Below are 27,191 nucleotides of genomic sequence, written 5' to 3' on the forward strand. Positions count from 1 at the left end.
GATGCATACTGCTAGTGAGGGAGACACTGAGTAGTGAGATACAGACCACGAAGGCATTTGAAAATTTTTTATCGTTTTTTAAAGGGTTGTAAGCACATCTTTGTGTATATTGGCTTTTTGTTTGTTTGGTTTTGGTTTTTGGTTTTTGCCATAAGGTGTGTGTGCTTACCAGAGAGAGACAGAGAAAGAGAAGCAGGAAAGTGAGAAATCACCACTCCCCAATCCAGGGGGTAAAGTCATGCTGCAATCCTTTCTCCTCCATTCTCCTCTCAGAATTTTGGACATGTATACACTTGTACCTGGCATGATTTTCAGGCTGTGATCTTCATGATTTAAAACTGTAGTAGGCCATGTGAGAATTCAGTGTCTTAATCACCATGCCACCTGCTGGCCCCTACTGGCCTACATTTTAATTATTTCTTTTTCCTTTAGTGCACATTTTAGCCACTGCTAATGAAATGAAACTCTGAAAAATGGCTTATTCAGGCATTTGGATGTGACAGTGCAAGTTCTGGTGAGGACAGAGGCAACTCAGAGAACACGTTCTCCTCAAGGACCCAGTCAAGGCCACGCCTGAGATCCCCGCTCCATTCTACTGGAGACAATGGATGGGAAACAGGTTAGTGATTTTAGTTAGGTCAGTCCAGCTCTTATCTGTTTACACTCTTCAATATTTTGTGATGCCTTTTGTTCATTTGCTTATTTGCAATAAAGTGTATGTGCGTGCCAGCGAGAGACAGAGAGAAAAAGTGTGAAATTTCTCCTAGAGGGAGGGCCATGCTGCAGTTCCTTCACCTCCATTCTCCTCTCAGGACTTTGGACATCCTCACATACACATCCAGTGTGATTTCAAGCCGCTGGGTCCAAGACTCCAATGGCACAGTCAGCCATGTGGGATCCAGCTACCTTAACTTCCTGGCCCTATTATATCATTTTTATATGGAGCCTGGCATGTATTATTTCACGTTGGTCTAGTCCAGTGCCAAATGTTTCAGCAGTAAGTAGTTCACAGAATTAATTTGCAGGCGGAGTTTTTAAGGTCACTCCATTTAGCGAGGACAGAAACAGACAGCAGTGATCTAGGCATCAGGAATGCTGGGTTGTGATCCTAATTCAGTCACCCATTAGTCCCGAGACTGTGAAGAGTCACAAACCTACCAGATTTCCCACATTTAAGATAAGAGCGGGGATGCCAAGTAAGAGTGTGTGGTTGGTAAGTTGATTCATTTATTCACTTGCTCACTCACTCATTCATTCAGTAAAAGTTTATTGAGTCTCTACCCTATCCCAGGCACTAAGAATAAAGGGCAAACAAGGGCAAGGCTTCTCAACTCTGCTTCCCAGTGGGAGAATGAGTATTCAGGTGGGCAAAGCTGGGATCTGGGAGTCAGCTAATTCTGAATTCTAGACCTATCTTTGCAGTGCTACTGCTCTAAATCATCTTTCGGTATTGCAGCTACTCAACTGTCAAATGAAGACAGGAAGGGCTCCCTCACTTTCTACAGTAGTTATGAGGATACAATGAGCTACAGAAACCGAAGTCCTCTAAAGGTTCACTGCTGTGGGAGCCTGTGTGGTAGCTTTAGAAAGGAGCACATTAACATGCAGAAAATTTGAGCATTGTTTCCATCAGTTTAGAATCAGCTGCTTTGTTGTCTTAGATCCTTTCACTGTGGAATTCTCAAAGAGAAAATAGATACTGTAGGAGAGTGGCTGGTGAAAGGAAAGTTAAGTGTTGTGCATAAGAATTCACACTCCAGAATCCTATAGACCTGGGTTTTAATTTTCTCTGTGCCATTTATAAATGTGTGTCTCTAGCCAGTTACCTAACCCCTGTGTAGTTCAAATTCCTACATGGTAAAATGGTGATGAAGTAGTATTCAAAGGTGGCTACAAGGATTAAATTCAATAATATATGTTAGATGATGATGGTGCTAGTTCTAAATATAGGACACAGAGTAGATCCTTAATAAACATGAGAACTTACATGGGTTCCACTGTTTTGCTGACAGTTTCTATCAGAATAACTGCATGGTTCTTTGGGGGGACTAGAAGCCCAAGAAAAGGATGAGGATGAAGACAATATTTCAGGAGATGTAAAACATTATTTTCTCTTATTCTTTAAAGAGTATTTACTTTACTTTTAACTTAGTTCTCTACTTATTTTTGTTTGGTTTTTGAACTGATCTCAGACAATGTACAGAGAACATTTTTGAATCCTCTGTCTATTCCAAGATGCTTTCTCAAAGTCCAATACATTCGAGCTAAAATTAGAACACCCCAGGCACTGTCTTAAGTGCCTGAGTTCCAGAAGACCCCATATCTACATATCTGAAAAGAACTGCCAAACCTGATTTTTTTGACTTTTAACAGAAAGTCTGACCTAACACAAACATAGCTTTAGAATGCTTATTTTCTATCCATGACCAAATTGTCTTGAAAGATAAGTTAGCATGAAAAGAAAAAATGCCAAAACACTCATGAAAAGCAGTATTGCTTGTTCTGTGCTATTTTTTTATAGCCCAAGAAATTGATGTGTAGACTTCATTTATTATATTAAGTATTAGCAGAATTAATTTGGGGGGGGGGCACTGGAATCCCATACTCCCTCCTTGAAGCTACCTTCATGATTTTCCTACCAGAATCAATTGTTCCCTCTACTGTGCTGCTAAAGCAGGCATGACCTTGAATTTGGAGAGCTGTTTCTAGCTTTTCCTTGCAATTTATCTCTCTCCTCCTATCCCAAGTTAGGTGTTCCATAAACATTTTTTGAAATGCATGCACTAAGAGAGTTCCCACCTCCAGGCTAGGCACCAAGAGTTATATGACTTGTAACCTTTTACCTCTCTATGGTGTTCAGCTTTTCTAAACTTTCCTCATCAATGTCCTAACTTTATGTTGTCCTTGAAATGATGATGTGGCTTCTATAAAAAGCAAGTCTCCACCCCTGCCCTGCTGGCACACCCTGGAGTCCAGCAAGGACGGTCCAAGTTGTATATTCCACTATGGAAGTGGGATTACTTTCCTTAGGGAGACTTCATAAGTTCAGTAACCTTTCCTATCTTTGAGTCTGAATTTTAATAAGGGTTCAGCTCAATTTGAATTATATAGCACTGATGAACTTTGGGATCATGGGCAAGATCCTGATATTTCAATGCTCAGATTTTCCAAATGATTTCTGCCTTTGATGAATATTTAATACTGATTCTCTTTAAAGAAAATTTCCTTTTTGATTGAAAAGCAGAATATCATCTGAATACCCAATGCCCTAGGCATAAGTGATGTTTGGCCATAAATATAAAATAACCCAGGAGAGAGTAAGAGCAAATCAATCTACTTTAATAATGCCTTGCTCACAATTTCCTATGGATGGGAAGTCTAATAGCCTCCTCTCATTTATTAGAAGTAGAAGACAGTTTCTCTCCATTTCACTCCTCAGTCTAAGATGCAACTCCATGCTTAATCAAGAAACACTATGGGCGAAATAAAAACATATGATTCAAGAATCCTACTTCAATCAATAGAACTTTTGCGTGTATTTTCCCCCTAGAATAAATTAGACATTTATCTTTCAAGACTGGCTGACACTGCTTGCTGTTTAAGAAGACACATGAAAGACAAGTGTCCTATTCCAAAATCTCTCTGAGGGGTGAAGGGGCAGTTCAAGGTGGCACATTCTGACTAATTGGCTCTCCCATTTTCCACAGTTTGGACAGTTTTCCAACATTGCACAAGCAATTAAATTGGTGACAGTATGTCACATATGCATAGACATAAACAAAAATGGTAAATGAGTGGCCAGGCAGTGGTACAGGGATAATGGAACTGGACCTACAGGGAAGGACCCTGGACTCCCATCCCAGGGCTTTCTGGAATATACTGGGTGTACATGCATTGGCCCATGTTCCAGGATGGCTAAGACTGGGTGTGGATAGTGCCATGGACCCTATTTGTGGTACCTGTCCCTCTGTCTGTCTGTCTCTGTCTCTCTCCAGAAGAAAGAAAGAAAACAAAAATTAAAAATGAGATTGGAAGCTTTGGTTGAGAGTCATAAATTTGTATAATGATAATAATATAAATCCTATTTAATAAAGTATGAGGTCAGTCTGTTAACTTGTAGGTTCTCTTCTGATTAACATCAGAGTTTATTCACTTTTTTATTCAAGACAAGTTGGGAGAAAATAACTCTACCCTGAGAGCGTTGCTGGCACCCCTAAATTTAGAATATCTGCCTCCTTGGTCCTGGAGTATTCCTGTATGAGCAGTGTTCCTAGGACAGAGCAAAGAAAACATTCTTTGGATCAACCAGTAGTATGGTAGTTAAGATGGCTGGATCCCATATGGCCAACTGCATGGTTTAAATCCCAGATCTGGAAGCTTAAGAAGTATACCAAGTGTGCATGTGCACATGAGCAAAACCCTGAAAGGAGAAAGGGTGGGGAAAGGATTGCAGTGTGATCATCCCCCCATGGTGGGTGCTTTCTTAATTTCTCTTTTTCTCTCTCTCTCTCTCTGTCTCACTCTCTCTGACCAGTGCGTATACCCCCGAAAAACATTTAAGCAAATTTAAAAATTGTATTAAAAAAGAAAACATTACTCTTCATTTGGAGATGGAAGGCGGATTTTGTCTGCTGAGGGCTCCCTTGCTGGACTGCCTTCCTGTGGGGCCCAATTTGTGCTAAATTGCAGGCTCGAATTGTCAGTTTTTTGTGCTAAGAGATTTTGGTAGGGAGCTCATGGTTGCTACTTTCACCCCACACCTCTTGTGGCAATTCCCATTTAGCCATATTTCATTCCTATGTGAGAAGCTGAAGCTGCAGAAATAAGTGAAGCCTTCGTCAGCTCCTGTAGTGTGATAGGTGACTGCTTTCCTTTTAGCCTTTGTAAAATTGATCACTTTCTCTCTTTCATGTCATTGCATAAGCAATTTACAGTAGCATGAAGTAAGTAGACCTATTTAATCATTCTGCTAGTGAAAGCCCAAGATCTCTAAAAATGATAATCACACTTGAATTTATACATTGATAAGCAGTTTCAAAGCATAGCTAAAACAGCATCTCACTGAATAAAAACTATTAGGCTTGTTTTATTAGGTTAAGATAAATATAGTCCAACTCATTTTTTTTCCACTTCATCTCTCCCAATGGGCAAGTTCAATTAATCCATTTATTCTTCCTGGTTGGCTGCAGCTCTACTAGATTGGAATGAGTGAGGTTTATTGCAAACGCCCTTTTGATTCCATTATTGCTACCCGCCCTATTTTACCCATTTAAAAATAGTTGGGGATTCATTAACCATGCCTTGCAAATGGATGTTCAATCCAGAGTCAGGAATATAAAAGAGCTTCTATATTTATATTATTGGACTGGATATTTCCTTTTGTTAAAGATTTTTTTTTCTTATTTTTTCACACATCAGTGCCTGACTGTAAACATAATGATTTCTGGAAATGATATGCCTCTATGGATTGCATCATTTAAAAAATACATATATAGCTAAAGTTAGAACAGAATATCAGGATCAGATGCAATAGGTGGGCATCAGAATCATTACATATATAGGCATCAAAAGTGATTTTATGTCGATAATTCCTTTGTATATTAAAAATTGTCCTGCTTTGGTTAGTGATCTAATTTTTAATGATTTGGGAACACTGACTTGGAAATACCATCTTTCTCTGCTTAAGAGTCTAAAAGGTGGCTTGTTTTGGGAGGGAGGGTGAATACACTTCAATAGATACCTGGCAATGTAAATACAGCATCTCACTCATCTTGTGGCTTTCTGACAGGCTGTTAACACTGGATTCAAAGACATTATGGCCTAAAGGAAGGCAGTAGGGTCTAGGCAAAGAATATGTCAGTACAGAGATTAGTTTCTTTATCTTAAGAAATGTGGAAGCTTCTTACCTCTTCAACAAGTTGCAGCATACGACGGGTGCTTTCCAGCGACTAAGATAAAAAACAGAAAACATTATGAGTGGAGGATGCAGAGAGATCTTAGAAAGTATACTTTGTACACTTGAAAACACAAAAGGTCCCTATCACATATTCTTTCAAGTTTATCACTGAAACACAGAATGTTTTCCCATTTTTAATCTTTTTCCTATTAGACTTTCCACATGATCAGATTCCCTAAAGCAATTACATTAAAACTTATCTTCATAAAATGAAAATCATATGATGCTGATCTTGATATCAAAGACAAAATAATCTGGAAAAGATAATTTTGCAGGCTCAGGATGCATGAAAAATGATCTCAAATACTCAGAGGACTAATTTGGCCTCCCTGGGCCAGGAATATTGAATTTTAAATACAAACATAACTTTTCATGAATTGAGATGAATATAACATCAAGTTTATTATAAAACACCTAGAAGCACTATTGGAAGTTCTTATCAATACAAATTAAGCTGTCGCCTTAGGATGAAAAAAAAATCAAGCATGTCTGAAATAACTAGTCTATAGGAGACAGCTATAATAATTATCTTCATCCTTAGATAAGAAAAAATGAGATGGAGAGTCTGAGCTCAGTGAAGGTCCCTCAGGGTACAGTATTGTCACTTTTTTCTCAGCTCCTTTGAAACTATTAGAATCCAACAACCAATGTGATTTCTCAAAGTCATGCTTTTAAATGACAAACTTCTTTTGGATGAGATTCTTCTAGAAACTGGAGGATGTTAACTTTCCTGGAAAATCTGTCAGCAGGCTGCTTTTTTGAAATCGAATTGCTGTAAGGAGTGGTATGTTGGTTAAGTGTTTAACAACTGGCTCTTCAAGTTTATTATTTTACTGATATAAAAGATGAATAGCACAAAATTTACAAAATAATAAAATGTACAATACCCTTTATTGTAAATTCCATATAGCAATTGATTCTCACAGAAAGCTTTTCTAGATTTTTTCTAAACACTGGTCCACAGTTCACTGTGTGATGAACAAGTATAGTTCTAACATGCATGTTAGCTGGATATTTTTATTTATATTAATGAGTAGTAGGAAAATGAAACACGAACACATGCTGGAACTTTACTCATTTGTTTCTTTGCTAAAGAGAATCATAGTTTCCAAATACTGGGAGATTTCCTCAATATTTTGCATTAGTCCACTAGGACTAATGAACGGCTGCAGATATGCATGCTTTTAAATTGATCTTCATTATTAATATGTCCTCCACTTTCATAAGCCTAGGCAGTCAACAAAAGAGTAAGTCAAGCTCTGATTTGTAGTGTTTGCAGATGTCCGTGGTGTAAATACTCTATCCTGTCTAATTTTTAACTACACCATGACATCACTGAATGTGAATTGAGAAGATGTGAAGTAGCACTGTTGCGAGGTATTCCCACCTCGCACATGGATGTTAGGACATGGATGTATAGACACATGGATGTTAGGAACATGAGCGCATGAAAGTAGTCAAATGTAGTAATGTAATTAAGAAGTGACAAGTTTTAAGTATTTATTATCTTTTAATTTAATATATCTAATCATCAGTTTATATTATTCATGTCAATAATGTCTCTGTTTAGCAACCAGCCTGCAGAGTTCCAGAATATGTAAAAATCAGCCAACTCCAGCATACCACTAGCCATAAAACACCCAAAGACATTGCTCTTCATAAAGCATCTTGACTTCTCATAATTTCTAGATATAAGGAGTTTGGGCCAAGACATAAATTTTTATACACACTTTATAATCAACCCATTCTGGTCTGCAGAGGTCTTAGGTGTACAGGAAATAGAAGTAATATCACTGTTTTGAAAAATTAAAACATTATAAAAAGGCTTTTTCCCCACCTGTACCTGAGTAAGACAAACCACCTAGTACTCCCTCTTTAATTTGCCTTTCCTTGTCTCTGTCTCTCACCTCATCAGCCAACTGGTCAGCCCTTCGCTGCATCTCCTCCAGTTCATTGCGCATGTCCGCGTCTTCAGCCATGGTAGCGGTGGGGGGTGGCTGGGCACCTGGGCTGGGGGATCACTGATGAATTTGACCACAGAACCTGGGAAAAGGAGATATGAAATTAGATTGGAGAGTTTATATGTGTGTAGGTGTGTGCAAAGAGTGGAGAATCTAAATGACCCACACTGTCCCCATGGCTCAGTCATCTGCTGAACTGAAAGCCATGATCAGACAGGGTCAACAGAATTATGCTATTTATTTAAAAGTTACCATGATCACATGCTTGTCAACATGTGATGACAGATACCTGTCAATCTATGAAGTATTTTTAAAGACAAAAGCCCCCAATGGTTGTGAATGATGGGATGGAGAGTTCATTCACGTTTAATGTAGATTTATTCATCTGTATTTTCATTTTATCTCTAATGGTTTTATTGAGGGATAACTGACATATAATCAACTCCTCATATTTGAAGTGTACAATTCAAAAATTTTTGCTATATGTATATAATAAGACACCATTGGGGCTGGCAGGTGGTGTGGTAGTTAAAAGGTACTGGATTCCCACACGGTTGATCACAGTTCAAGTCCCAGACCTGACTGCTTGCTTTTCTCCTTTCCCTTTTTTTCTCTCTCTGGTCAAATATAAAAATAATAATAATAAATCAAATTAAATAAAAAGTAATTATTTAAAAATAAATAGAAACTATGACTACAATCAAGAAAATGAATATATCCATGACTCTTACAAGTTTTCCTATGTCTTTTGTGATTTTACCTCCCCAGCAATCCCCAAACTATCCCACCTCACCTTCCATGCCCAGAACACGGCTGATTTGCTCACTTTCATTGTAAATTGGCTTGCATTTCCTATTTTATATAAATAAAATCATCTAGTATGTATTATATTTTTGTCTGACTTCTTTTACCTAGCATTATTATTTTGAGATTCATTAATACTATACTATGTAGTTATAGGTCACTGATTTTTGCTGTTGGGTACTATTCCATTGTACTTAGAAGCATGTAGAAGCAAAGGCAAAAAAATCTTTTGTCTCTTTCAATTGTTATCAGAGATTGTCAAGAAGGCATGTGTGTGGGTGAGCTATTCTCAATCCAAAGATGGATGACTCCCTGGTCCTGAAATGTGACCAACCCATTTCTTGGCTATGCTCTTAAAGTCTCATATGGTGCAAATTACAGATGGCAGAACTGAGCTCCGCCTAGAGCAAACCTTTCTCTCCCGCTCCTTCCTTCCTTTCATTTTCCTTTCCTTTCTTCCTTTTTAAATTTTTATTGAGCACATATTACATGCCAAGACAGTGTGAAGAACCAGGGATAGAGTGATGAATAAATAAGACAAGCCCACTGTCTTCACAGAACTCCAATGTAATTGCAAAGATAAGAGTGACAGAAGGAGGGACCAGCAGATGAGCAGATGGTGTAATGGTTACGTCACTGGACTCACACATAGTTGACCACAGTTCAAGTCCAGGACCTGGTAGCTTGAAACTCACACCAGGTGCATGTGTGTGCACGTCCAAAATCCCAAGAGGAAAATGGAGGAGAATGGATTGTGGCATGCCATCCCCCCCTGGGGCAGGGGTGATTTCTTGCTTTCCATCCCTTTGACTCTCTCTGTCTCTCCAGTGAGTGCATGTGCTCTATAGCAAAAATCTCTTACACACACACACACAACAGTGAAAGAAAGAAATCAGAGTATTCAGAGTGATAAAACAGTATTTACAGCAGGTAATATGCCTGGCCTCAAGAGTGTCCATGGAAGCAGGGGTCCCTAAGAAAGTCATGACCACATCAGAGGCAGAAGGAGAGGTGGTACAAAGCCTGAGGAAGGATTTAAGATAATAGTCTATGTGATGGGGACCAGCACTTGGTGTAATGGCTATGTTGCTGGACTTCAATGTAGTCAACTGCTGTTCTATTCCCAGACCCGGTGCCTTAAACTCGTGGCAGGCACATGTGCGTGCATGCCCAAGATCCTGAGAGGAGAATAGAGGAGAAGGGATTGTAGCATGGCTATCCTCCCTGGGGGGTTATTTCTCGCTTTCTGTCTCTCTGCCTTTCTGGCGAGTGCACACGTCCTATAGCAAAAACTTCTCCAAAAAAAAAAAAAAAGATAATAATCTATGTGATGGAAGCTCAGTGAGTAGCATGACTCTAGTAGAAGGCATGGGCTCTTGTCTATGCTGAGATAGACGGCCAGAGTGACCTGGAGTTTATCTTCCCTCTTCCATTGGAGAGCATGGTCTCTGGAAGCATTCCTTCAGCCAGGAATTATATTTCTAGGCCCCACTATACGTGTCACATGTGACTAGGCAGTTCATGAGTTGTAATAAAAATGATGTGTATCTCTGACAAAGGCGGTTTGGAACCAGGTATTATTCCTGTCTTTCCTTCAGCCAGCAGAAACAGGATGGATAGATGAGGCATAGGACAGCAAGAACTCAAATTTCCAAATCCCTACATGAAGGGAAGTTAGCAATTGACCAGAAGCACCTGCACTTTTATGTGAGTGAACGATATACTTCGAATGTGCTACACTACTGAAAATGTGAGGGCTTTGTTTTATTAAAGAAGCTGGTCTTATACTAATAAAGGCCTGAAGAAACTGAAGATGGCATGGAAACATTGCATATTAGTAAGATCTCCTCACTGAAAAACATTATTTGTGTTTTTCTTTCTATTAAAAACTGAAGGTGCTAGCCAGCTGGTGGCATGGTGGTTAAGGCGCTGGACTCCTACATGACTGACTACGATTTGAGTTCTGGACCTGGCAGCCTGAAAATTCATACTAGGAGTGAGTGTGTGTGCCCAAACTCCTGAAAAGAGAATGGAAAAGAAGGGATTGTGGCATAGCCATCCTGCCTGGGGTGATTTCTCACTTTCCATTTCTCTATCTCTCTCCAGCAGAGCACGTGTGCCTTATGGCAAGAACAGCAACCAAAAAAAAAAAAAAAAAGCCAGAAGCTGGAGGGCCAACTGGTGGCATGGTGGCTAAGGCAGCTGGATCTCACATGGCCAACTACATGGTTTGAGTAGCAGACCTGGCAGCTTAAAAACCATGCTAGGGGAACGAGCAGTTAGCGTAATGGCTCGGTTCAAGTAGTCGGCTGCGGTTCAAGTCTTGGACCTGGCGGCTTAAACTCAAGCCGGGCGCATGTGCATGCGTGCCCAAGATCCCAAGAGGAGAATGGAGGAGAAGGGATTGCGGCGTGGCCATCCCCCCTGGGGGGGTGATTTCTTGCTTTCTGTCTCTCTGTCTCTATTTGGCGAGTGCACGCGCCCTATAGCAAACACCTCTCAAAAAAAAAAAAATGCTAGGTGCATTTTGTTGCATGCCCCAAATCCTGACAGTAGAATGGAGAACAGATTATGGTGTGGCCATCCTCCCATGGGATGCGCTATCTCTCTCTGAAGAGCCCATGCATCCTATAGCAAAAAAAAAAGACAAAAAAACTGAAGCTGAGGGACCAGCAGATGGCGTAATGCTTACATTGCTGGACTCCCACATAGTTGACCACAGTTTGAATCCCAGACTCAACAGCATAAAACTCACACTGGGTACGTGTGTGTGCATGCCCAGAATCCAAAGAGGAGGTTGGGGGAGAAGGGATTGTGGTATGGTCATCCCCACTGAAGGGTGATCTCACTTTCTTTGTCTCTATCTCTGTCTCTCTCGTGAGTGCTTGTGCCCTATAGCAACAAAATCTCTCTTAAAAAAAATGAAGTTGGAAAAGGAAATTAGATTTAGAGCCTTGGGGCAATACCATATTATTATTGTTACCTGTATGAGAATCATTTTGTACAAAAATGCAATAAAGAAGGGTACACTAATTGCCCTGACTTAATCATCACATTATATTCATATACTGAAAATTACATTGTAATAAGTATTACATTAATACAAAATTACAAGCTTAAATAAATAAATAAATCATCAGGAACTACTCAATGGGAGGCAAGAACACAAAAGTTTGCAGGGGCAGGCCCTGGGGAGATGGCTCTGCTATCCCTTTCACCAGTTCCACTACTGTACTGTTTTCTCAACTGCTAAGATTGAATTACACTGGCATTTTAGTTTAGTATATATTATTAGAATCTTTCAAATCCATTGCTCTGTGAAGTAAGTTGTACTATTTAAGACTCTTAGGTAGGAGGAATCCTAAAGTGAAAATTTTTTTGGAAACAATAGATTTCACAGTTCTTTTCTACCCAGTGATTCTTGGGCTAAGTGTCAAGTACAAAAGTGAACTAAAAAAAAAAAAAAAAAAGAAGATGATGAAGAAGAAAAAGAGCTTGAGGGGTTGTATTCTACCACTGTTATATAAAAAAAATAAGGTAGTACATTTAGGTTAGGTTAGTTTTTTGGGCAGTCATTTATAAAACTGACCAAGCATCATACTATGACCCTGCTAATTTTTAAACATCTATGTTGGCTTCTAGAAGATGTAGAACTGTAAATATTTTGTGCCTTATTAAATATAGTCATCTATTTCAGAAATTAGGGATCTAGGGGACCACCAGTTAGCGTAATGGCTATGTCGCTGGACTCCCACGTAGTCGACCATGGTTCACGTCCCGGACCCGGTGGCTTAAAACTCACGCCAGACGCGTGCGCGTGCGTGGCCAAGATCCCGAGAAGAGAATGGAGGAGAAGGGATTGCGGTATGACCATCCCCTCTGGGGGGTGATTTCTCGCTTTCTGTCTCTATGTCTCTCTCTGTCTGGCGAGTGCACGCGCCCTATAGCGAAAACCTCTCCAAAAAAAAAAAAAAAAAGAAAGAAAGAAATTAGGGATCTAGGAACTGGAAAATGGAAGGAACTCATATGAAATCATGCTTGACCCTCAAGTTGAATAGAAAACAGATTAAAGTGATTAGAGATCTACCTTCCATAAAGACATGGTAGACTCATGGTGGAAGGTCAGTAGATTTGAGGCCATAGTTTAGGCGAGTAGATAAGGGCTTTGATGTCTGAAAGATCTAGTTGGACTAGGAAGCTGGGTGATCCTGGGCAAATTTTTCACCTTCTCTGAGCCTTCATTTTCTCAACAGGGCAAACAATACTAATTCCATAGGCTTATAGAAAGTGCTGATCAACCTCGTTTGCGAAGATGCGGGAGTTTAATATTCAGAAAGCTTTGCTCATTCAGAATAGGCCTATATCCTTAGTTAAGAGTAGAACAAGTCTAGTATAGGTTGAGCATCCCTGACATAATAATCTTAAGTCCAAAATGCTCCAAAATCCAATACTCATAGAGCACTGACATGATGCCACAAGACCATCATTTTGGCATCGTTTTTAACCTCATGTGATGGTTCACAGTCAAAATGCTGCAATAGAAAAATATCATATAAAATTACCATCAGGCTATGGGTATGAAGTAAATGTGAAACAAAAGATTTTTGTGCTAGATTTAGTTCCCATCTCATTATGTACATGCAAATATTCTAACATCTGCAAAAATCCGAAATCTAAACCACTTCTGGTCTCAAGCATTTCGGATAAGGGATACTCAGTGTGTATTTGCTTAATTAGCTTTCCTTTACTAAGCATGTTGCCGTGGTGCTGTGTTCCATAGAAGCCTGAAACCAGAGAAACAGGCAGATTGCCTGAGCCTCCAGTCTCTAAGTTACACCTCTCCCAGGATTATCACATACAGACAAACAAGGCTTCTGGCTCTGTTCTTCCTCTTTATGTTTTGCTCCTGGGTTCCTTAGGGAACATCTTCCTTCAGCCTAAGCACGGAGCTAACCTTTCCATTTAATGGATCAGTTGATTAGAAGGTAGAGTCCCTATGCTTTCAGATGTGTAGCTCTTACTGCTGTTTTCCATTCCTCTAGGTCTATTTGCTGAGGGGAAAATGCGCTCTCTCTCTCTCTCTCTCTCTCTCTCACACACACACACACACACATACAGACACACACTCAAGTCTACGTGTTTCCTTGGCAATCTCCTCTCAAGGTTGCTATTCTCAGCCTGAGCACAACAGCTGTAGGGCTCTCTGGCTCCAAGCTGACAGCAATCTCTCGGGGTCTGGCTGATGGGTAGGAGATGTGAGGACAGAGAAGCCATGTGGTAGATATTTGTGTGCTCAATGCTTTCAGAGTCCCTCTGGGACTCTCATACCTTTGTCCTGCTTTAAAATGCAGGGGTCTGTCTGCGATTTAGGAGGAGGGCTGATGAATCTGACAGATCTCATACACACAGCATTTCGGGCTGATTAAGCAATGTCCACTCTCCTATTGAGCAGGGCCCAAGAGGAGGTGCTGAGTGCACTTCTGGATCTTCTGTTGGGATACTTATTGCTAGTGTTTGATAAAGTGTCCCTACAAGCCCAAAACCCAGGCATATTAGCATTCTAAGAGACAGCAACTGAAGAGGCATAATGATGTTGACGAACAGTAATTCAGTAGCTGAAAGGATGCTAATAGTGAAATGGCATTTATTAGCAAGGTTATTATCATGTAACACTTCACCCATATTAGCACATAACCACCATTCCTTGTGTTGCCAGAGCTGGTTAGTGTGGCCCAAGCCAGCACAGCCTGCCTGGCAAGTGAGGACACTAGGAACTACTCCCTGGGGGCTCTGATGTAAGACAATCTGCCAGTCCATTAAAGGCCCACAGTCCCTTATTAATGATCTCAGATCAACGGTGCTGAGCAAAGGGTCTGGCTCCTAGTAGGTATTCAATTCATGTTAGTTGGCTTGTTGAATAAATGCATGAACTATTCTGCTATCTTTATAGCATTTAATATTCCCAAATCAGCACTTTCAAGATGTGGTCTAAAAGAGTGTTTATTTCTTTTCTCTCTCTCTCTTTCTTTCTTTTTCTTTTTCTTTTTTTTTTATTTTTTTTATTTGCTATAGGGCATAGGCCCTTGCTGGAGAAAGACAGAGAGAGAAAGAGGAAGAGTGAGAGTATGCTATCCCAAAATCCCTTCTCCTCTCCAGAATTTGGCATGTTTCCCAAGCTGTGGGGTTGGGAACTCGAAACTTAGTGAGTCATGTAGGATCCAGCTCCCTTAACCACCAGAGCACACCAGCTGGCCCTAGGTCAGTGTTTCGAAAAGTGAGGGACATCAGAATTATGGAAAATCTAGGACTAGCAGGTGGCAGGGTGGTTAAGATGCTGGGCACTCTCACATGGCCAACCACAGGTTCGAATCCTGGACCTGGTGGCTTGCTTTCTCACTTTCCGTCTCTCTCTCTCTCTCTCTGTCTCTCTGTGTTCTCTGTGGTCAAATTAAAATAAATGAATGAATACATTGAAAAATTTTAAAAATAATTTTTAAAAAAGAAAAAGTGCAGAATCACGGAAAATCTTACTGAAACAGACAGCTGGTCTCTACCCTCAGAGATTCTGATTCGGTTAGTCTGAGAAGAGTTTCCAGATTCCATGTTTCCAATAAGCCCCCAGGTAGTACTGATGCTGCTGGTCCATGGAATATACTTTGAGTAGCTTGGATATTTAGAACACTGAATGCTGGATTAGGTTTCTCAAGATAAAACTGGGAGAAGTTTCCATAGTCATAGAATATGGAGAGACTGTGGGCTATGTAAACCAGGGGTCTAGAAGAAGTAGGGCCTATGGTCCAAATGCAGCTTGCTGCCTGTTTTTGTATTGATCTTGAGCTAAGGATGGCTTTTATATTTTTAAATTGTTCAAAAGATTCATAGAAGGATATTTTATGGCATAAGGTAATCTTCTGAAATTCTAATTTGGGGTCCATAAATAAAGGTTTATGGGCATAAATCGCACTCATTTGCTTACCTATTGTCAATAACTCCTTTCATTCTACAATAGAAGAGTTGAGTTGCTTCCACAGAAACTATATGGCCTGAAAGATGGAAAATATTTGCTACCTGACTTTATGTAGAAAACATTTGTTTGTCTCTGGGCTAAAAAATAAGCTAAATGGAAATCCTTAAATACTTGTATCAGTCTTAAATACCACAGAGTGTTATATACTTTTAATCACCATGCCACCTACTAGCCCCTCCTATAGAGTTTTTTTCTTTTTTTTTTTTTTTTGGAGAGGTTTTCGCTATAGGGCGCGTGCGCTCGCCAGACAGACAGAGACATAGAGACAGAAAGCGAGAAATCACCCCCCACGGGGGATGGTCACGCCACAATCCCTTCTCCTCCATTCTCCTCTCGGGATCTTGGGCACGCACGCACACGCGTCTGGCGTGAGATTTAAGCCACCGGGTCCGAGACGCGAACCGCGGTTGACTACGTGGGAGTCCAGTGACATAGCCATTACGCTAACTGCTGGTTCCCCCCTCCTATAGAGTTTTAAGATTGCAAATCAAATCTAATCCATATGATTAGTGGAGAGTTTATGGTATACCCTTGCTGTGCTCATAAAGATTCATTTCCATGACTGGTTGCAGATAAAATTTGTATTTAATTTTTAAGACTTTTTTTTTTTTTTTTGCCAGAAGGCATGCGATTGCCTTAAAAAGACCAAAAAGAGGGAAAGTAAGAAAGCACCTTCCATAGAGAATGGTCACCATGCAATCCCTTCTCCTCTGTCTCTCCCTTCTTTAGAGATACTAGGCATGCATGCACACATGCCCAGCATGTTTCTTAAGTCGCTAGGTCTGAGACTTGAACTGCATAGTCAACCACGTTAGATCTGGCTATCCCAAACACCAGGCCAGAAGAGCTGGCCCTGTGTTGTTCTTTTCATGTCTTACATGAAAGCCATTTTTAAGTTGATTTCACATTTTTCTTGTTTTGGGTACGGGTTACATAAATGGTTCTCTGTGTATTACTATGGTTGCATCCTTTAGATTTTGACTTCCTGCTGTGCCTGGCTAGGAATCCATCCTGGGCCTCCCACATACCCCTGCTTCTAAGGAGCAGTGTGTATAAGGACACACCGCTGCAGCTAGGCCTTTTAAATTTCAGCTTTATTTCCTAACTCAAAAGTTGTTTGAAAGTTTTATTTTAAAATTCAAATATTAGATGGAAGTTTTTGTAATTTCTAATTTTAGTTTTATTATAGCCAGTGAAGGTGGTTTATGGTATTTGCTTTTTGGAATTTATTGAGATTTCTTTTGCGCCCTAACACAGCCAATTTTTGAGACTATTTAATTTGTGTTTGGAAAGAAAATCTACTTTGTCTTTGATGCTGTCTACCTATCTTACCTTTTGCTTGACAAGTCAAGTAGAAAAGGGAAATTTGTGTTCTTCTGACTCTCTGAATTCCTTAGTCATCTTGACTTACTGATTTCTGAAAGGGGTATATCTTTGCTATAGAGTTTGTAGTTTTTCAGTTTCTTCTATTTCAGTTCATCTTTTGCTTTTTACATTTTGCAGCTATGTTGTCATATGTTTATAGATCTAGGACTAGAATCTTTTCATAGTGGATTATAATTTTTAAAGGTTTTTTATTTCTTTTTTCTTTTTTCTTTTTTTTTTTTTTTGCCTTAGGGCATGTGTGCTCACTCAACAGAGAGAGAAAGACAGAGACAGTGAAAAGGAAAGTGAGAAATCATCCCCTCCCACCCAGGCAAGGATGACCACACTGTAATCCCTTCTCCATTCTCCTCCTGGGATCTTGAGCATGCACATACTCATGCCCAGCATGATTTTCAAGCCACTAGGCCTGAGACTCAAACCACAGTTAGCCATGTGGGAGTCCAGCAATGTAACCACTACACCATCTGCTAGTCCGTGGATTATAATTTTTATCAATATTAAGAATTAATATTACTACCATATACCCCATCTCATCAGATTATTTCTGTTGCACACTTTTGGTCAAACTAAAGGTCTGGAGTATTCATTTGTCTTATCCATTATAGCCTTATCCTTTTCATCTTCATAAAATAAACCCAACCAATAGCAACATCAAACCAGTTAAATATCTAAATTGTGAGTAGCTCTAATTTGGTTCATGACTCAGACTCTGACTATGGAGTAGTCACTGTTTTCTCTGGGTTTGTGTTCTCATCCTGAAGAAAGAGCCAGTATTCAGTTTGAGGCAGAAGCTAACTCTCCCTGATTACCAGGAGAATGTGACTGGTGTTGGGCCTAGTGCTATTATTTTCACTGGATAAAATTTCTCCTTTAAGCTAGTGCAACCATAAGACCCAAGTGCCCATTCTAAGGGAATAGTTAAGCATAGTGACTGCTGTTGGCAGATCTTGATCTTACCAAGACTACCCAAATGCATAAGGAGCTGGTAAATGAGACTGGAGAAAAAAATGATTCCTTCACTTTTCTAAATCATTAGAATTGATCCCAGGTATGAAGCAGCCTTTCTGATTAAGTGAAATCAACTGCATTTATTCCAATATTCCATGACACTTAACTCTTAGTTGTCAAAATACTGGTCCTACTATTAGTTATCTATTGAGAATTTGCTATGTGATAGGGATCAGACCAGGAACTTAATATGAAACTAGGGAGTTTATATAGAAAATCCAAATCTTTGTTACTCTAAAGATGGTCCCCAACACAGCAATAGCCTCATCTAGGAGCTGGCTAGAAATACAGTCTCGTAGACTCTGACCCAGACTGTTCAGTCAGATCACCTACTAAACAAGATAACAAGCATTAAAAGTTTGAGAAGAGGGGCCAGCAGGTGATGTGGTGGTTGGGGGCACTGGACTCCCATATGGCTGACCACAGTTCTAATCCCAGAACTGACGGCTTGCTTTCTCACTTTCTCTCTCTCTCTCATCAAATTAAAATAACTAACTAAATAAAGTTAAATAAAATAATTAAAAAAAAACTTTGAGGAGTGCTGACCCAAACCACATTATCTCCATATTAAGCAGGAAAAGAATGAAGTACAAATTGAGTTGCTAACCAACTAAGATCACAGAGCTGGTAAGTGCAGGAGGCTGAATTCCCCCACCTCAAAAGCTGACTCTGTGCCTTTGCTTCCATCCTCATACCATACATCATTATTTTAATTTCCTCTATTTATTTATTTATTTATTTTAGAGAGATTTTTCCTGGAAGGCATATGCACTCACTGGACTGACAGAGAGAGACAGAGAAACAGGGAAAGCAAGAAATCACCCCCTGCCAGGGGATGACTCTACCACAATCCCTCCTCCTCCATTCCCCTCTCAGAATTTTGGATACTCATGCACAAGTGCCAGGGTGAGTTAAAGCTGCTAGGTCCAGGACTGGAACTGCAGGCAGCCATGTGGAAGTCCAGTGACATAACCATTATGCCATCTACTAGTCTTAATTTCCTCAATTTATATGTCCTTTGGATTGTCAGCACCATTTGCAGACTGAAAGCTCTATAGGGCCATCATTTGAAGTATCTCCCAACAGTACCCTGCTCTTGAGGGTGTACTAACATTTTATTTCAATGAGAGAAAGTCTTTCATTCAGAGAACAAAGGTAGGATGATTATCAAATAAAGCAACTGGAAACTTTTCATCTTCCCCAAATAACACTCTGTGAAAGCTAAGACTTGTGTTTTGTTCCTCTCAGTATCTGAAACAATAAGGGTTTCAAATATTAGAAACTCTATGGATGATCCTGACAAATTGTCTTTCTTGCTTTGAAAATGATAATTAAATTCATGTCTTAATACTGAACTAAAAACTAGAGCAGAGTACATTCAGTAGATAATGTGTAGCATCTGTTTATGCTTCTATTATTAAAAATGGCCATTACCTGACCTACTCTGGTGGTACAAGCAAGAAAGCATTGCTACATGGTGGCTAGAGCCCATGGAAGGCCTGGATTCAGTTTTCTACCCTACCTAAACAGGCCAGGCCCAGTGGTATGTGCCTGTGGTCCTTACTAACTAGGAGGCTAGAGCAGAAGAATTGCAACATAGCAAGATGCTGTCAAAAAATACCTGTTTCTGGGGCCAGCAGTTAATGTAATGGCTATGTTACTGGACTCCCATGTGGTCAACCATGGTTCGAGTCCCAGACCTGGTGGCTTAAACTCCCAGATCCGGTGGCTTAAACTCACACCGGGCACGTGTGCATGCGTGCCTAAGATCTTGAGAGGAGAATGGAGGAGAAGGGATTGCAGCGTGGCCATCCTCCCTGGGGGGTGATTTCTTGCTTTCTATCTCTCTGTCTCTCTCTGTCTTTCTGGTGAGCACATGCACCCTATAGCAAAAACCTCTCCAAAGAAAAAATATCTTTTTTTCTCTCTATCAATCTCCTTTCCTCCTTCTTCCTTCTCACACTCTACTTTTCATTTAAAAATAAAAATAAAAGTCATTTCTTAAAGCTGCCACATCCATGAGTGTAAGTTTTTAAACGTGTGGACTAGACTTGGTGATGTGTTATTATATTTTGAATATTCTTGTGCATGACATTCAACCTACTCTTTTTATAGTAGATACTACTGGTTTTAATACATTTCTTAATTAAATGAAATGTTTATATTTTAAATATGGTGAATATATGCCTCATAAACAGACTGAGTTAGCATCTTGCATCCACTTTATGCCTTGTCTGGTTAACAAATAAGTCACAGCTGCTCATGACAGGACCCCTTAGGAGCATAGTCCAAAGCCTGCTCGCATCCAGACTTTTTTTCAGTTGCTTCTTAAAGTGCAGGTTCCCATTTATAGCACCTGTGGAAAGAGAGCTATGGAGATGTAATTTTTGTTTTCAATAAAAACCACAGTCCTACATATGACCCCCATGTGGGAGCACCCATGTGTAGTAACATTTAAGGCTGAAGGACTTTGCAAGTATCCAAGGGGGAACCCTGGAAACCCTACGATAAAATGGTAAAACTAACTAGGAAAACAAGTACATGGTTCCCCAAAGTTCAGGCAGCCATCTTGATCTCTTTGCCTGTTTGGTGACATAGTATGTGCTAGGTTAAAGACTATCAATATATGGGACCAGCAATTAGCATAATGGCTATGTCGCTGGACTCCCATGTAGTTCACCACGGTTCGCGTCCCAGACCCAGTGGCTTAACACTCATGCCAGGCGTGTGTGTGTGCGTGCCCAAGATCCTGAGAGGAGAAGGGAGAAGGGATTGCGGCGTGGCCATTCCCCTGGGGGGTGATTTCTCGCTTTTTGTCTCTCTGTCTCTTTGTCTCTGTCTGTCTGGCGAGCGCATGTGCCCTATAGCAAAAACCTCTCCAAAAATTAAAAAAAAGTAAAAAAAATAAAAAAATTTTTAAAAAGACTGTCAATATATATCTTGCAGGAGAATTTGATTAAAGAATAACCTCAAGTGACAGATACTTCAGCCAGATCACAGAAGTTATTCCCCTCAGTGTCTCTGACGGGAGGCACTGAATATCATTAGAAGCCCTATTACTTTCGGGACCAGCAGTTAGCATAACGGCTATGTCGCTGGACTCCCATGTAGTCGACTGCGGTTCGAGTCCTGGACCCGGTGGCTTAAACTCACGCCGGGCGCATGTGCATACATGCCCAAGATCCCGAGAGAATGGAGGAGAAGGGATTGCGGCATGGCCATCCCCCCTGGGGGGTGATTTCTCGCTCTCTGTCTGTATGTCTTTCTCTGTCTGGTGAGCGCACATGCCCTATGGCAAAAACCTCTCCAAAAAAAAATTTTAAAAAGCCCTATCACTTTCAAGCTGGAGGTTTCTTTTTTTTTTTTCATCCCCAAGGCCATTGCACTCCACACCATTCCTAAATGGCTCTCTATATCTGGATATCTGGATATAAATAGATACAGTCCTGATCTGGTTTCTTCTGAGAAGGGGAGTCTGGCTTCCATGATGAACCCCTTTGCGGACAGTTCCAGTATTTATGACAGCATAGCTACAGGTAGCTTTAGCTTGGGTTTTCTTTTTTAGGGTACTTGGTCTGAGGTGGACTGGCATTTAAATGCAGCCAGCATTGGCATTTCTGCATTGCAAGAGGGCAGTCAGCCACAACCAACACTGATTATGCCTAAATATCTCTTTTTTGAAAATGCCAATGTTTCACTTGTCTGCTTTGCAAATGTGGCTAAATGGGTATTTATCACTGTGGTTTGTATTATGCAACAGTTCCTGATTGCTTACTGGGGAGCTGAAGCACTGTGGACTCACTGACTAGGAGAGAGGAAGGCAGAATCAAACATTGTCTCATGTATCCTGATCATAGTCAAAGAAAATCACAGTGACTGGTTCATCCACTTGACCAATATTTACTGAGAGCTACTATTGGTGCAGCCATATCCGGGATGCAGCTGGAGTGGAAGAACCACCTTTCGGGGGCAGTTCTAGGAGCTCTAGCAAGAAGACTAATTTTTAGGTTTCCTCTTCCACCTTGCCTGGGACAAAACGGAAGAAAATGTTTGTTCTCATTGCGTGTGTGTGTGTGTGTGTGTGTGTGTGAGAGAGAGAGAGAGAGGAGAAAGAGAGAGAGAGGAGGAGAGAGAGCACCCTCCATACCTGCTTGTCATGGCACAATCCACTTTCCGTAGCCCTCCAACTTGTCAAGATATGGGGAATGAGTGCACATGCCCTGAGCGCTTTCAGCCTGACCTGGGAATCTGTCCAGTCATGTGGCTTCCAGTATTGCAGTTCAGTTGGCTACAGGCGGTGCCACCAGACTGGGCCAGGAATATGTTTGTATTCTGAGGTGTATGGTTTAGTTTTAGGGAGACAGACTGGTAGAATTATCACAAGGCCACGATAAAAAACAAGTTTTGTTATAGCCTAACTATTATATAGTGACTCCACTCAGGGATGCACAAAAAGACAGAATCCAAGACCATACAGAAAGACTCCCCATTCTCATTAAAACTAAATGATTGAACACTATTGGAAAAGTCATGACACATTTTTTGTATGTTTTTCTATTTGAAAATGTATCATGCCTTTTCCGACAGTCCAAAATGTTGACTGGCTCTGTGTCCTTGTGGTTAGCGAAGCCAGACTCCACATGTCTGGTTGTGGTTCAAATCACAGTCCTGATAGCTTGAAAAACACACCAGGGGCAGGACCAGTAGTTGGCGAAATGGCTATGTTGCTGGACTCCCATGTAGTCGACCGTGGTTCAAGTCCCAGACTCAGTGGCTTAAACTCACGCCAGGTGCACGTGCATGCGTACCCAAGATCCCGAGAGGAGAATGGAGGAGAAAGTATTGTGGCATGACCATCTCCCCGGGCGTCGATTTCTCACTTTCTGTCTCTTTGTCTCTCTCTGTCTTTCTGGCAAGTGCATGTGCCCTATAGCAAAAACCTCTCAAACACAAAACAAAACAAAAAAACATACACACACCGGGCATGTGTCCATGGGTACCCTAAATCCCAGGAAGATAAAGAAATGATGGAGAAAGGATGTGGTGTGACTACACTCCATGGGAAAGGTGCTTTTTCCATCTCTCTGTCTCTTTCTCTGGCAGGAGTGTATACCTACTGGCAATTTAAAACAGAACAACTATTTATGTGCCCATGTGACAAATGAACAGAAGGAAACTGCAGCATTTTCAGGCTCACTAAGTTTTTCCTTTAGTAGTGGATGATGTTGGGACTCTACTCAGCGCTTTACTGGTTCTTGATGGTCATCTCACCTATTTCTGGGCCTATGACCCTCTTTGTAAAGCCATCCAAGGGCTGCTTTGCCTGATCCACCAAGAGATACAAGTATCTGTGCCTTTATGTTCCCCCCAGGGCAGGCCCAGGGCTAACAACTGACTGACACAGCAGTACAAAAGCCCAGCTCTTTTGCCTTAAGGTGAGACAAAAGCCTTGATGTTTAATGTACAGTCCATTAAGATTCCCTCAGGATCACACTGCAGCAGGGACCTGGCCTGCAATAGCAACTTTGCTTGGCTTTCTCAATGACCTCCTTGTCCTTCTCCCATTCCCTTTCTGCTGTCTCTGGGAACATTTCACTCATAAATCTTTTGCACATAAATCCTTTTCTAAGGCTCTGCTTCTGAGGAACCTAATCTCAGACCACTTCCATTTGTTAACGAGTTATATTTGATCACATGTGGATGGGTGGGCACCAGGTACTTAAAAGGAATCCACAAGTCACTGCGTTAAGAAAAAAGAAAGAAAAATAAATATTCCCTATATTTGGAGGCACTCCAAAGAATACTAAGTCCTGGCTAGAATTACTTGGATCTGAAGAGCCCACATACAAAATATCACAGGATGGCTGCAACTTGAGGGTTACTGAGCATTATTCTTCACAGGAAGGAAAACTCAGAGAAGTGGGACAATTTGGTTGAAAAAATAGAGGCATCTGGAACCCAAATCTTTTTATTTTTTAAGTTTATTTGTTTATTTAATGAGAGACAGAGAGAGAACACCTCCAATAAGGTTTTAGCCATGATCTACCCCTCCATCCCAGCCAGACTTAGATCGTGGGCATGTACATACATGCCTGACACATTCAGGGAGAACTCCAGTGGAAACATGGAATCTTCCCATGTGCGTCATTGTTGCAGAACATAGCATTTTGCCACTTTACCACCACCCAGCCCCTGGAACCTGAAATGTTTAACTGCCAATCTGGGACTCTCTTAAGGTATCCTTGAAACAGCAAACACCAGAAAACTTAGAAGGAAGGGACTTGTCTATGCTCATTGAGAATATTTTCAGAATTAAGGCTGATGTGGCCTGTGCTTTTTCTTACTGTTAATTTGCAGCCATGACTATTTTAATAAGTTATATAATAATATCATCCCTCCACTAGCAAAACTAAACTCTGATTTCTTTTGGCTTCTGGTGGACCCCAGGGTTGGCATAAGAATGTCATCGCTCCTAAATTAAAAGCAAATATATGAGGCATTCAGGATGTATCAAGCAATGAGTGGTGTTTCTGTTGCTACACTAGTGAGTTTTGGCATTTTAAGTGATTTTCTACTTCCTGCTGGAGAGAAGATGAACACTTGGCAGGTAGGTGGTGCTAATCAACGTGATCTCTGTTTATCTAGAAAAGGTATTCATGGCGAAGTCCCCAAAAGCCAGTGTACTCAATCTTGAACCTGTTGTCCTCATAAATGGCCTTTTCAGTATCGCAGAGTTCTTGTGCCTTCTTCACAATTTGGGCACAACTGTGTATCAGGTGTTCATTTACTTTATCTTTTTCATGTTTTGAGAGATTTTTGCTATAGGGTACATGCACTTGCCAGAGAGACAGAGAGAAACAGAGAGACAGAAAGTGAGAAATCATCCCCCAGGGGAGATGGCCACACCGCAATCCCGTCTACTCCCTTCTCCTCTCGGGATTTTGGGCATGCACACACATATGTCAGGCGTGAGTTTAAGACACCATGTCCAGGACTCAAACTGTAGTCAACTATGTGGGAGTCTAGTAACCATTACACCATCTGCTGGCCCCTTACTTTATTGTCTTTAAGAATTGATTTTGAGACCAGCAGTTAGCGTAATGGCTATGTCGCTGGACTCCCACATAGTCGACTGTGGTTCGAGTCCCGGACTCGGTGGCTACACTCACGCTGGGTATGTGTGCGTGTGTGCCCAAGATCCTGAGAGGAGAATGGAGGAGAAGGGATTGCGGTGTGGCCATCCCCCCTGGGGGGTGATTTCTTGCTTTTTGTCTCTGTGTCTCTCTCTGTCTGGCTAGCGCACGTGCCCTATAACAAAAAACCTCTCCAAAAAAAAAAAAAAAAGATTTGATTTTAATGGATTCACTTTTCAAACTTAGCCTCACTGTAAAGAATATCTATAAAATCAGAAGTTTTATGTTCCAATGATGTTCCCATAGTATACACTAAAATAGATGCACAGTTATCAAAAGTTAAAAATCAATCATCATGCATCATTCTCTTATTTGAGAGCCTGGAAGGGTGTGTCATACTGGGGAAGCCATTGCTTAGAGATGTGGGATAGGGTCATGCACCCCCCTTTCTTGCCTACATTTCCATAGATCTGACCAATATGGAGGACATGGTGCCAGGGTAGCAAAGGAACCTTACAAGAAGGGGCTCTGATTTTGGATAATCTCTAGGGTGTGGTGGTCCAGGGCATAGGAGTGGAACATTTGAAGAGTGTGAGTGGGGGACCAGCAGTTAGCGTAATGGCTATGTCGCTGGACTCCCACGTAGTCGACTGTGGTTTGCGTCCCAGACCCGGTGGCTTAAAACTCACAATGGACACGTGTGTGTGTGTGCCCAAGATCCCAAGAGGAGAATGGAGGAGAAGGGATTGCAGCGTGGCCATCCCCCCTGGGAGGTGATTTCTTGCTTTCTGTCTCTCTGTCTCTCTCTGTCTGTCTGGCGAGCGCACGCGCCCTATAGCGAAAACCTCTCAAAAAAAAAAAGAGTGTGAGTGTGTGTGTGTAAATATCCTGGGATTGGGGAGCCCACAGAACAGTGATTTTCATCAAATGTACATATTAATTAATTTATAGCTTACTGAAAGTGAAGACAACGGAGTGGTCAAAGGCTTTGAGACCACATTATACTAGGAAAAACTGAAGGTATGAGGGAGATAGAAGAAGGTAGATCAAAATTCAACAGTGGGCCAGCAGGTGGTCTGGTGGTTACTAGCACTGGACTCCCACATGGCTGACCATGGTTCGATTCCTGGACTAGGTGGCTTGCTTTCTCACCTTCTCTCAGTCTCTCACTCACTCTCTCACTCTGTCCCTCTCAGATAAAATTAAAAAATAAGTAAATAAATTTTCAAAGTTAAATAAAATAATTCTTTTTTAAAAAAAGACTCAATAGTTACCACAAGAAATAGACTTCTTTGTGTGAACCATACAATTATTTGTGATTTAACTTAAAATTATTTGACATTGGGCTAGCAGGAAGGGGTGAAGGCAACAAGATCTCACATGGCCAACTGCACGGTTTGAATCCTAGCCTAGTAGCCTAGTAGCTTGAAGAATACACTAGGCACATGTGCGTGCATGTCTGAAATCCCAAGAGAAGGATAGAGAAGGAATTGTGGCATGGCTATCCTCTTGGGAGGTGATTGCTCAATTTTCCTCTCTCTCTCTCTCTCTCTCTCTCTCTCTGTCTTTCCTTAGTGAGCACATGTTCCCTATAGGAAAAACAAAAAAGTGCTTGGTAAGCACTATAGGTATCCTAATCAGGGATATATATACTTTTGGGATGGGTAGTGAGCATTTAAAAGATTCTTATCTGAGCCCACATTTCTGCAACAAATACTTTAAATGCTTCAACCCCCTTTATGATGTATGGAGAGTTTGCTAACTGACATGTTAGAAGTGATTTCTTTAGTGAAATGAATGTTCAAAATAGGTGAATTGGCTAGAAATACTGTATAGGCACTGTGTGTGTGGGGGGGAGGTGTGTGAGTTTTTACATGTGGAGTCTTCAAAATGTTCATGGAAAATACATATTAGGG

At 40.9% G+C, this 27,191-nt stretch overlaps 1 protein-coding gene across 2 annotated transcripts in view; it reads right to left on the reverse strand.

The window, feature by feature from the left end:
- Positions 1 to 27,191, reverse strand: part of SNAP25 (synaptosome associated protein 25) — a 111,299-nt gene that overhangs the window by 27,467 nt on the left and 56,641 nt on the right. For both annotated transcript variants that reach the window (XM_006150914.3, XM_006150913.3), the window contains exons 2-3: positions 7,864 to 7,999; positions 5,907 to 5,948 (exon numbers count right to left, since the gene is read on the reverse strand). In XM_006150914.3, coding sequence (XP_006150976.1) covers positions 5,907 to 5,948; positions 7,864 to 7,935 — 114 coding nt within the window. In that variant the 5' untranslated portion in view covers positions 7,936 to 7,999. The remainder of the gene's footprint in view (positions 1 to 5,906; positions 5,949 to 7,863; positions 8,000 to 27,191) is intronic.

Source organism: Tupaia chinensis, unplaced genomic scaffold (assembly GCF_000334495.1).
Source record: "Tupaia chinensis unplaced genomic scaffold, TupChi_1.0 Scaffold000305_1, whole genome shotgun sequence".
Lineage (NCBI taxonomy): Eukaryota > Metazoa > Chordata > Mammalia > Scandentia > Tupaiidae > Tupaia > Tupaia belangeri.